This window comes from Stegastes partitus, unplaced genomic scaffold (assembly GCF_000690725.1).
Source record: "Stegastes partitus isolate 25-593 unplaced genomic scaffold, Stegastes_partitus-1.0.2 Scaffold2049, whole genome shotgun sequence".
NCBI classification, from domain to species: domain Eukaryota; kingdom Metazoa; phylum Chordata; class Actinopteri; family Pomacentridae; genus Stegastes; species Stegastes partitus.
Window position 1 is genome coordinate 16,635 of NW_007579780.1, and position 12,120 is coordinate 28,754.

A 12,120-nucleotide genomic window follows, 5' to 3' on the forward strand; every position below is an offset into this window, starting at 1 on the left:
GGGGAGAACATGGAGACTCCACGCAGAAAGATCCCGGGTGTCCTCACCGGGACGCGAACCGGCGACCTTCTAGCTGTGAGGCAACAGTGCTAACCACCGACCCACCTTGCAGCCCCAGAATCAGAAGTTGTGCAGTTTAAAAATGAGGCCATGTTAGTGTGGATGTGAGCTGGTGTTTGTACCTGCAGTCCTCTGGTGGACAGATTCCCCACAGACACCACCAACGTCAGGAAGCCCAGAAGAACCACAGCGATCTCCCCACACTGCTGCCATGACCACAGCCTCATCCTGGAAGGAAGAACGGAAAGGAAGGAAAGATGGTGGTGAATGATCAGAAACCAGAAACACATCCAGGGCACCAGTGATTGTTTCTATGACTCTCACTGTGGTACATCCCATAATACTGATGCTCACAGTTAGAATAAATGAACAAAACACAGATCTAGCCTTCAGACTGTGACACCTGGATGGATGTCGTCTCTTTCTCCTGTTCTGATGAAACGACATGTCTGGAATTACTCAGACGCTCTCCTAAACAATTCAAAACTCGTCCCAAGTGTCTCAAAATTTGTCCTAAATGATAAAAACCTTCTCAAAATGCCCCAAAACTCGTCCAAAACTATTCAAAACTTGCCGAAAACATCCAAAATTACTCGAAACTCGTCCAAAACGTCTGAAACTTGTGACATTTTACGACTTCATACAGATGAACCTGTTAACGCTGACGTGTAAAGGAACAGAAACCGTTCATCTTCATACATCATCCGACAGACCTGAAACCTGTCTGAGTTTCTGTCACAGATGAGTCTTTAACAAAGACCGAAGGGAAACATGTCGACCGCTAATGAGATCTTGCGGTTGGGCTCTTTGAGGATCGAAGCTCATTGGCGAGACGTGCGGGTGTTTTTTCACATCTTTCCTTCTCCACATTCAGGCCTCTCAGCTTCCAAACCCACAGAAGGGCCTGAAGTTGCTCTTTTTTTTCTTCTTCTTCTTTTTTTTTTTTTACGCCATGAGAGCACATTTGCGGTCGTAATATTTCCTTTCCGACTCTGCAGTGAAATCCGCCGCCTCCGAGAACATCTGTGGTTATTTAGCGGGGATACCTGAAGTGCTGCTGCTGGCTTTTACCTCCGCAGAGAGAGTTTTAGGACTGATCCCAGATTCAAGTAGCAATTACTGAAAGCAAAAAGACAACGGGCATAAACCCAACATTTAAAAGGTTCAAAAACTGCAACGACTGATGGGGCGCTTTAAAAAAAATCGACAAAATCACACCATTTATTGGAGACAGAAGCCGTAAAAGCAGAAAGAATTGTCAGTTTTAACCAAATCTGAGCTTCAAGTCATGACATTTCATCAAAATCGTTTCATTCTACATGCCTTGTTCAAAAATGTGCCAAAAATACACCGTTTGGATTAAACAGGTCTTGCAAAAAACGCCCGGCCACCAGAGTTTTTAGGTTTCAAAGCAGTGAAAAGAGGAGCGAGTTGTTGGAAGATACTTTCAGCATGGTGAAACATCTGCTGGAAACAGTTAAAGATCGGTCGCATGTGGAGACCACTTCCTGTGGACAGAACGATATGGTGGAGAATGCGGGCATCGATCCCGCTACCTCTCGCATGCTAAGCGAGCGCTCTACCACTTGAGCTAATTCCCCTCATGGCAGCACCAGTTTTCTCCAATAGTGGAAACAAAACTTTCAAAAAACCCACAACAACAACAACAAGACTCAAAACGACAAAAGGTGCAAAAAAACAGATATTTCCAATTTTTGTCGACTGAATGACCAAAATTTGCTGAAATAAATCCCAAATTTAAACAAAATTTCTAGGATTTTGTCCAAACCTGCTTCCATTTTTAAAAAATGACTCAACATTTGTAGGAAATGATTCAACAATTGCCTAAAATCAATGGGGAATTAAGATGTGTTTTGGTTTTTTTATTTTTTTTATCTCATCTATGACATTATATCTTCCTTATACCGCACATAATACATGTTTGAGTTCTCTCTCCTTCTTCATGGTGTTCTGTTTCTACACAGAGCTGCAGGACTTTATAAAGCAGTGAAAAATGAGAAAAAATGTTTCAAAAACTCATCCAGACACTGCTGAAAGATCAGAGGATTAAGTTTGAAGCTTGCATCAGGCTAACGTAGGATAAGGACTAAAACAAGCCGGCTTCTATCCAAGACAGCTTTCCAGTAAGTCCACAAGTGTTTGTTGGTGATTCCACTGGTTGTTTTCATGCTTCTTACTCAAACAGCATCTCACATAACAGAGTTGATAAAGTTGCTGCCTGACTAAAAGTTTGTCCAACATGAACCACAAAAGTGACCAGAGTTACTAAAAGCTTTTCCGAAAAGACTCACGACTTAAAATATCACCAAAATATTTTTAAAAGTTGTCCAAATGGCTCACAAATTGTCCAAAATGATTCACAATCTCACTTAAATCACTAAATGTTTGTTCAAAAGGACTCAAATTATGACAATAAATGGCTCAAAAATCGTCTGACGTGACCAAATCTGACCAAAACGACTCTACGTATGTCTAAAACCACTCAGAATTGTCCAAATAAATCTAAGAATTTTTTCTTGTTTTATGATTTATGGCATGAAATGACTTAAAAGTTTTCAAAACGACTCACAATTTGTCCAAAATCACAAAATGATTGTTCTAAAGCAGCGGTCTTCAACCTTTTTTGCATCACGGACCAGTTTTAAGCAAGAAATCTTTCTACGGACCGGTCATTACGCACATAACAAATAATAATTGTTTTTCTTTCTATTGAAAAGTTTCATAAATGAATAAAATTAATTTTTATTGCTTAACATGTTTACTTTTTCTTCTGTCTCAGTATTAAGTCTCTCCCACTTTCCAAAGCAGCTCTCCTGAGATGTTTGTTGTTGACTGACGGCTTCGTTTAGCAGCCGGCCATAAAAACTGACAGTCAAGTGACGGGAAGACGAGCTAGTCATGTTTCAAAATAAAACGCCCTGCAGACTCCCCTGGAAATAAAAATAAACCAATAAAATGTTTTTATTCTGTCTGTGCGGCCCGGTACCAAATGACCCACGGCCCGGTACCGGTCCGCGGCACGGTGGTTGGGGACCGCTGTTCTAAAGGACTAAAATTTTTAACAAAAGAGATTTACAATTTGGCTAAAATCACAAAATGGTTTTTCAAAGGACTCAAGTTATGACAACAAATGGCTCAATATTTGTCTTAAATGACTGACGTGACTCTAAATGTGACCAAAATGACTCTACATACGTCTAAAATCACTCTTTTTTTATGATTGATTACTTTAAATGACTTAACAGTTTTCAAAATGACTCACAATTTGACCAAAATTACTCAAATATTTTTTATTTTTTTATAATGTCTTTCTACTACATAGAACCCATCTCTAAGTTCTCTCTCCTTCTTCATGCTTGTTCTGTTTCCATAGAGGTGCAGGACTTTATATTAAATGAACCATAGGGAGGAAACATGGTCCGTTCTGTCCAGAACAGCTCTCTGGTTCCTTTGTTTGTTGGTGATTCCTCGGGCTGTTTTCATGCTCCCTGCTTCTTCTTCTTCTGTCTCAGCTGCACTCACGTGAACCTGACTTCCATCCAGCCCTAATGACTCCAGAGCCGTGTCTCGTGAAGCTGAAGGATGTTCTGATGGCAGCGTCAGGTGCTCAGCTCGGCGTGCTGTCAGTCTGTTTTTTTCTTTTTCCCACAGGTGGCTGGATGTGCTGGCAGGTGGAGGGCGACGCCGACGGGCTGCTGAGAGGCCTCAGGCGTCGGAGACGGGAGTTGGACGCTCCGGAGGCCCACGTTAAAGCTAAACAGCGAGCTGGACGCGGCGAGGTAAGTTTCCAGGGACTCTGCACAGGTCCGCCTTTGTTTGGCGCCGCAGACGGTGAGGAAACGTACAAGTCTGGATGTAAAGGCTAACGTGAGCGGGAGGAGGGAGGCCGAGGACTCTGCAGACGGTTTAATGACTCAGACGTGTTGAAGGAGTGCAGCTGCTCCTCAGCAGCATCCAGCTTTCCTCTGTTGCTTTATATGTGGCAAACGCACGCACGGCTTGAACTCGCTGTTCGCCGTCCGTCTTTATCGCACAGAACGTACCGTTTCACAGCAGGAAGTCCAGCAGATGTGCCGCAAAGTCTGTCAGACGCCGAGGATTGATTGTTTAGGCCCTGGTTTAGACAAGCTTTAGTTAAACTGTGTGTTTTGTAGATTTTAGAGGCTACCAAGTGTACAAGTGGACGGTTTACTGAGCTGCTGTTATCTGTCAAGTGTCTTGGAGGGTTTTGGTGCCACAGGTGGTCCTGAACAGTGGTTCTTCTCAGTGTTTTTTAAGTGGAATATTGCTTTAATGTGTAAAAGGGAGTTACTCTGAAAACAAACGCTGCTGTAGAGTTCTCTCAACGTTGACAGATTTTAGCCCAAAAAGGATCCGAATGCTTCAAGAATCGTTTAACCCTCTGAGCTCGTCAGTAACTAGAAAATTATACACAACAACAGTTACATAAATCTATCAAAACCTGGATATTTACGCATTTAACTGTTAAAAACGCTTGTAGAGTGCTGATAGTTTTAAGCCAAAACAGGATCCTAATGCCTAAAGAGTGACTGAACCGTCCAAACATGTCAATAACCTGGAAAGTAATGCACAAAACTATCAAAACCTGGATATTTATCAAAAAAGAACTGTTAAAAACCTGCATATTAACGAAAAAAAACTCTTCTAAACCTGGATATAAACATACAAAAGTGTCCAAAACCTCAATATTATCACACAAAACTATCAAAACTGAGATATTTATGCACAAAACTGTCAAATCCCTGGATGTTAACACATAAAACTGTTAGAAACCTGCATATTAACACACAAAAGTGTCAATACCCTAATTATTAACACACTTAAGTGACAAACACGTTTGTAGAGTGCTGGTAGTTTTTAACCAAAACAGGATCCTAATGCCTAAAGAGTGATTGAACTGTGCAGACATGTCAGTTACCTCAATATTAATGCACGAAACTATCAAAACCTGGATATTTACATTTTAAAAAATAGCTAAAAACCTGCATATTTACGCACAAACTCAGAAAAAACCTGGATATAAACATACAAAAGTGTCCAAAACCTTAATATTATCACATAAACTATCAAAACTGAGATATTTATGCAGAAAACTGTCAAATCCCTGGATGTTAGCACATAAATCAGGATCCTAATGCCTAAGGAGTGATTGAACCGTCCAAACAACCTGGATATTAATGCACGAAACTATCAAAACCTGGATATTTACATTTAAAAAATGGTTAAAAACATTAAAAGTTTGGCAAAACTCTTAGAAACTTGGATGTTAACACAGAAAATGGTTAGAATTGAGATATTTAGGCACAAAACTGTCAAAAACCTGCTCACAAAAGTGCCAACGCCATGAATATTACCGTAATGTCCGGACTAGAAGCTGCTACTTTTTATCACACGCTTTGAACGCTGCGGTTTAAACAACGATGCGGCTAATTTGCGGATTTTTACAAATTTGCCTCGAGACCAAAGTGACGCTGAGAGCGACAACGACAGAGAGACTGAGGAAGTGATGAAGTGATTCTGAGGCTGAAGAAGACGACTTTAGTGGTTTTAGTGCAGGAGGAAGATGAAGATAGCCATCAGTGACTTTTCCTGGTAGCTGCTGGAGTTTTTATTTTCTGAACCAGCCGTGTTACAGGAACTGTTCAGAAAAAAGCATTTGTGTATGTTACCGGTACGTATTTAATTAAAAGTTTAAAACCTGCAGCTTATAGACAAGCGCGGCCTGTTTATGTACAAAACTGGTTTTCTTTTTAAAGTTAGTGGGTGGGGCTTATATTCAGGAATTTACGGTAAAACACAAAAGTGTCAAAAACCTGCATATTAACGACAGGAGTCAATACAACTCTGCCAACAGCTTTAAAGGGTACGCTACGTTAAAAGAAAGGGGGGAAAAAATCACAAGCATGACACCATTCATCACATCCAGAAACTTTAAAGAAACTTAGATGTTGTTTTTTTAAATATTCCAATCTTTGGTGAACTCGTCACTTTTGGGGCGAAGTTCTGCTTCGAGCTGTAAAACATCATCAAAACCACCTAAATGTGCCACAAAAGCATTTACTTGAACCACATTCTGTAAAAAACAAAAAATTCGAGGCTCCTCGGTGTAACCGTGGCCTCGTTAGTGACTCGACAGCGACCGGCGATCATGTGGAGAAAAATCAGGGAGGAAAAACGTGACGGGAGCAAAAGAAGACACCTGAATGCCTGTTCCAGAAGTGTTGTGCAGCACATGCATGCACATTTCCAGAAAACCGATTCCAAAGCAGCTTTCTCTTAAGTATAGAAAACCTACATTCTACCTTCTGGGCTAAAACTCTGAGTCAGCAGCCGTCAGAGGAGCCGCACAGACACTCACTCGTATATACATTCACGCAGAGTTTCTAGGAAACACACTGTCCTCAGGTCCAGTTTAGTTAAAATAAGCAAACAGCTCGTCTCGCCGGCTTCAGTCTGGGTTCTCTGGCACTAAATATTGGTGACAGGTGTCTTAAAGCAGCGCTGCAGCACCTGGACTTCATTATCCAACCAGACACAGCTGGAGCGCCGCCAGCTGCCAAACACACACTCGGCCGGCGGCGTGGCTCCGTGCACGCTCCAGCTCCAGGCGTGTGCACGTGCAGGTATGCAGACGCTCTGGATGTACACACTCTCTGCTGCTCACACACAACTTCATATTTCAGAATAAAACGACGCCGTTGCCCTCAGACGGCCTCTTGTTGGTGAAAATCAGCCAAAAAAAGAAGAAAATCTGATTCTGCATCACGTCCTCGACTCACTGAGACGCTGCTGCAACGTCCAGACAAAACACATTTCAGTCCTCACAGACGTAGAGTTGTAAAAGAAAAAAAAAAAAGGTTATATCCACTTGTACAGACCGTGTGGGCTTCCAGGGACTCCCAGAACTCTGAATTTTCTATCATGGATTCACTGAATGTTTGTCACAAATAAACAAACATGTAAACTTCCAGAAATATGACAACGTCTACTGGGTGATAAATATGCACAGAGCAACTCTAATGATCAGTGTTGGTGATGTAGAAAGCTGTATTAATCTAATGTTCTTAGCTTCATGGCCTCCTAACTTCTCCTGAGTGGTTCTGATGGACTACAGCTGCTGACTCCTCTGATCCAGTTTAAACAGAACCATCTGATCCACTCATCAGACTCAAACTCTACAGTAGGAAAGTCTGAGGAGCTCAGCAAAGATCTGGAAAAGACAATCAGAAAGTCACCTTCAGAGCAGCTTCAGATCCAGAACCATCAGTGTGTCAGCATGAAGTTCATGGTCCAGTTGTGTTACTGCCACCATCAGGAAGGAAACACAAACTAGCAGCTGCTGCTGAGAGACGACTGGTCAGGATGGTCAAGAGTCAACCAGGAACCAGCAGAAAGCAGCTCTGGATGGATCAGAAGCTGCTAGAACACAGCTGTCAGTGTCCACAGGGTCTGACATCAACATGAGCTGAGAGGCTGATGGAGAAGGAAGTTCTTCCTCTAGAAGCAGAACCTTAAAGCTCCACTGAAATGAAAAAAATACTTTATTCATCCCAGAAGGGAAAAAAAGTCTGCTGCTGGTCACATGGACAAAGAAAAGGCCTTCTGGAGGAAAGTTCTGGTCAGATGGAACAAACACTGAGCAGAAACATGTCTGGAGGAGAGAAGCTGAGGCCTTTAACCCCAAGAACACCAAACCTACCATCAGGCATGGAGGAGGCAGCATCATGCTACAATACAGTCCAGTTGAAGGAATAGAGGGAATATGGAACATGAACAGATCTGACTAGAGCAGGATGTTCTCAAAGACTGAGTGACCGAGCAAGAAGGAGACGAGTGAAGGAGGCCACCAAGACTCCTATGAATCCTCTGAAGGAGTTTCCAGCTTCAGACTGTTCATAGAACAACTGTTGTCTGTTCTTCACCATCAAAGCTTTATGGAGACAAAGAGAAAGACTCTGTTGGAAAAAGCTCAGATTAAACCTGGACCAGAGTTCACCAGAAGACCTGTGGAGACTCTGAAGTCACCTGGAAGAAGGTTCTTTGGTCTGAGGAGAACAAAATGGAACTTTTTGTCCATCAGAGTAGATGTTATGTTTGGTAGACACCAAACTCTGCACAGCATTACAAACACACTGTCCCCACTGTGAAGCATGGAGGTGGCAGCATCATGCTCTGGTTCTGTTCTGCTGCCAGTGGACCTGGAGCTTCACACAAAGTCAATGGAGTTTACTTTTTACTTCAATCATCAGCAGAAGGTTGATCTTGGNCCACCAAGACTCCTATGACTCCTCTGAAGGAGTTTCCAGCTTCAGACTGTTCATAGAACAACTGGTGTCTGTTCTTCACCATCAAAGCTTTATGGGAGACAAAGAGAAAGACTCTGTTGGAAAAAGCTCAGATTAAATCTGGACCAGAGTTCAGCAGAAGACATGTGGAGACTCTGAAGTCACCTGGAAGAAGGTTCTTTGGTCTGAGGAGAACAAAATGGAACTTTTTGTCCATCAGAGTAGATGTGATGTTTGGTAGACACCAAACTCTGCACATCATTACAAACTGTGAAGCATGGAGGTGGCAGCATCATGATCTGGTTCTGTTCTGCTGCCAGTGGACCTGGAGCTTCACACAAAGTCAATGGAGTTTACTTTTTACTTCAATCATCAGCAGAAGGTTGATCTTGGACACAGTTGGATGTTCCAACCAGACAATGAGCCCAAACACGTCAAAGTGGTGAAGAAATGGTTCCATCAGGCTGAATGAAGGTTCTGGACTGGTCTCCCCAAAGTCCTGACTGAAACCATCCAGAACTTGTGGACCGATGAAGGAACAAGTCTGAGTCAGAAAGACGACAAGTTTAGTTGAAGGAGTCAAAGATAAACCAGAAGATTGAAACCGAGGAGAAAACAACCATTAAAGTCGTTTAACCAGCTATTAATGTTTCTGTGTGTATATTTTTGACCCAGCAGATTTAGTCACCTGACAGAAGAGCTGAAATAAAACACACCTGACCTCGAGCACCTTCACACGTCATGCCGTCTACACACAGACACACACTCAGTCGGCCTCCAGACAGCTTCTTCCTTTTCCCTCCGTCGCTCTGCTGTTGTCTCCCAGCCGGGGAGGGAGGCTCGGAGGACAAAAGTAAACACCGTCGCCTCGTCCTCCCTCGTCCTGGTCCCACCCTGACGGACCCCCGGGGCCCCTCGCCTCTCGCCTTGTTTTTGTAGCGCTGGCAGCCTCAGACAGACAGACAGACAGACAGACAGACAGACAGACAGGCAGCAGCAGTCTGTCCTCAGTCAGGCCGATACTGGACGTTTATTATCCGACACTGGACACCAGTCAGACTCTGCAGGGCCCCGTAACATGAATATCATACATTTAAATGGGGCAGAATGAGCTGAAATGTTTTGTTGCTCAAACTGTTAATTTAAAATGTAAAAAAACGGGAGTTTGGGTTTTTTGAGATGGAAAAAGAACCCAAAGAAGAAAGATCCAATAAGCATTTTGAGACGGCGGGTTTCTCCAGCCTGTCATCATTAAAAGGTCATTTTTTTAATGCATGCCACTGTAGTTGCAATAATCTCCCGTGTTGTTTTAAAATGTCATGTGAGGAGGTTAAACAACAAAAACACGACACGTGTCAGAGGTGACATGGTACTGATACGTGTTTTGTAAAACAAGCTTTCACAATGTGTCACAAACGGCTCAGAAATGGTCAAAAGTGAGTCAAAATCTGACAGAAGTTACTCAACATTTGTCTTCAGTGGAGTCAAATTTTACTTAAACAACTCAGAAGTTGACCAAAGGGCTCAAAATTGTCTAAACTGCCAAAAATTACTTAATATTTGTCCTGGAAATTGTCTTAAATGACTCAAAATTCAACAGAAACGACTCAACATTTGTCTTCAGTGACTTTAAAATTGTCCAAAATGACCAACACAACTCAAAATCATCTGAAATGAATCAACAAATATCCAAAATGACTCAGAATTTATCTTTAATGACTTTAAAACTGTCCAAAATGACACTCAAAATTTGACACTAAATTTCACTCAAAACTCTACCAAAATAACTCAACATTTCTCTTTAATGACTTGAATTTTGCCTAAACTCATATCAAATTTGAACAAAATACAGTTTAAAATGTCTAAATTTGCCCCCAAATTACAACATTTGTCTCTTGAATTGGCAAAAATAACTAATTGTTTGTCCAAAAGGATTTAAAATTTGACCAAAACATCTCAAAATTGTCTAAAATGCCAAAAATGACTCAATATTTGTACTGGAAATTTTCTTAAATGACTCAAAAAGTGGCTAAAATTACCAAAGATTTTCCAAAATGGCTCAAAATTCTACTAAAATGACTCAACATTTTACATCTCCACATCTTTAATGACTTTAAAATTGTCTAAAATGATGCTAAATTTCACTTAAACAACTCAAAAGTTGACCAAATCGGCTCAATATCATCTAAAATGACAAAAATGACTCAAAAAATATCCAACATGATGCAAAATTCAACCAAAATGACTCAAAATTCATCTTTAATGACTTGAATTTTGCCTAAACTCTTGCCTAAATGACTCCAACACAGTTTAAAATGTCTAAATTTGCACCAAATGACAACATTTGTCTCTAAAATTGGCTAAAATAACTGATTGTTTGTCCAAACGGATTTAAAATTTGACCAAAACGACTCAAAGTAAGTCCAAAAAGATTCGGAAACTGTTTAAATTTGACCACAACACACCAGTTTGCATTTTTTCGTTGTTTCATTTAATGACTCACCGCCTCTCTAACCGTCCTGCGTGTTTTTTTTTAACGCGGTAAAACGACTAAAATCATTTTTACTTTGACCAAAATGACGACGTGCTGCTACGACATCCTGAACCTGTCGTCTCCTGAGCTCGTGGAACCGGTTCATCCACTGACGCTCATGTTCAAACTGCAGCTTTGTCTCTGCAGCCGGTGAACCAGACAAACAAACAGAACCCAAACAGACCGAGCTGCTTTATTTAACTTCATCATGTTCCTTCTGCTCATGATGCAGCAGGAACAATGAGCTTGTTGTTGCCCCGCTTTAATCAGAAGCACGTCTGCTGACACGTTTCCCACAGAGCTTCAGATTCTCCTCCCATTCACTTCTGGTTCTGGTTCTGGTTCTGGTATCAACACTTGTCTTTTCTATGAGGCAGAAAATGCTGCTGCAGGAATTAGCCAGACTTTAAATCCTCTCACTTAATAGAAAGTTTGTGAGCGTTAAAATATGAAAATCTTAGTTGTTGGAGATACATCCAGCTGATGGTGGAACATCTTCCTCCACTTCTATCTGTAGTATGTGGAGACAAAACGACCACGAAGACACACAAAATGACAAAATAAAACAACAAAGCAACCAAAAAAAAAAGGCACAAAATGAACACGGAGAGATAAAACTGTCCCAGAGACGCATTTAATGTTAAAAATGAGACACGAAACATCAAGAATGAGACGTCAAATGACAAACACAAGAGAAAATACGACTCTGAATGACTAAAACGAGACAAAACAAAAACGAGACACGACGAGAACAAGACACAGCATGATGGAAAGGAGACAGAGCCGTCCTACAGAGAGACAAAAGGACACAAACCAGACAGAAAACCACACAAAACAGAGACGACGGGAGAGACAGAGCAAAATCCAACCTACGGGATCAATGAATAAATGCAGCAGGTTGTTGGAGACACATCCAGCTGATGGTGGAACATCTTCCTACAGCTCAAAACTGGACTAAATATCATCCAAAGTGACAAAAAGCCTTGTCCATGGTTACTTAATTCACCCATAATCACTTAAAAATGGTAATTTATAGCTAGTTTGAAGTTATTTTTGGACAAGTTTCAAGTTCTTGTCGACATTTTTCAAGTAATTTTGGAAAAATTCATGTTACGTTGGAGAAGTCTTCAGTAATTTCAGGACTATTTTAGACTGAGAGGAAAATCCAACCTACTGGATCAATAAATAAATGCAGCCTGT

The 12,120-nt window shown here is 41.4% G+C and overlaps 1 protein-coding gene and 1 non-coding gene across 2 annotated transcripts in view; both read right to left on the reverse strand.

Moving 5' to 3' along the window:
- The window catches only part of LOC103373707 (ADAMTS-like protein 2), a gene marked incomplete at its 3' end in the record, with an annotated part of 16,398 nt that extends 16,111 nt beyond the window's left edge, over positions 1-287 (reverse strand). The window contains exon 1 of the mRNA XM_008303668.1: positions 183-287. Within this exon, the coding sequence (XP_008301890.1) occupies positions 183-287 (105 nt within the window). The remainder of the gene's footprint in view (positions 1-182) is intronic.
- A 1,301-nt stretch (positions 288-1,588) lies between these two features.
- trnaa-agc (transfer RNA alanine (anticodon AGC)) lies at positions 1,589-1,661 on the reverse strand. The gene has a single exon. It is a non-coding gene; the product is annotated as a tRNA-Ala (tRNA).
- Positions 1,662-12,120: the final 10,459 nt, after the last annotated feature.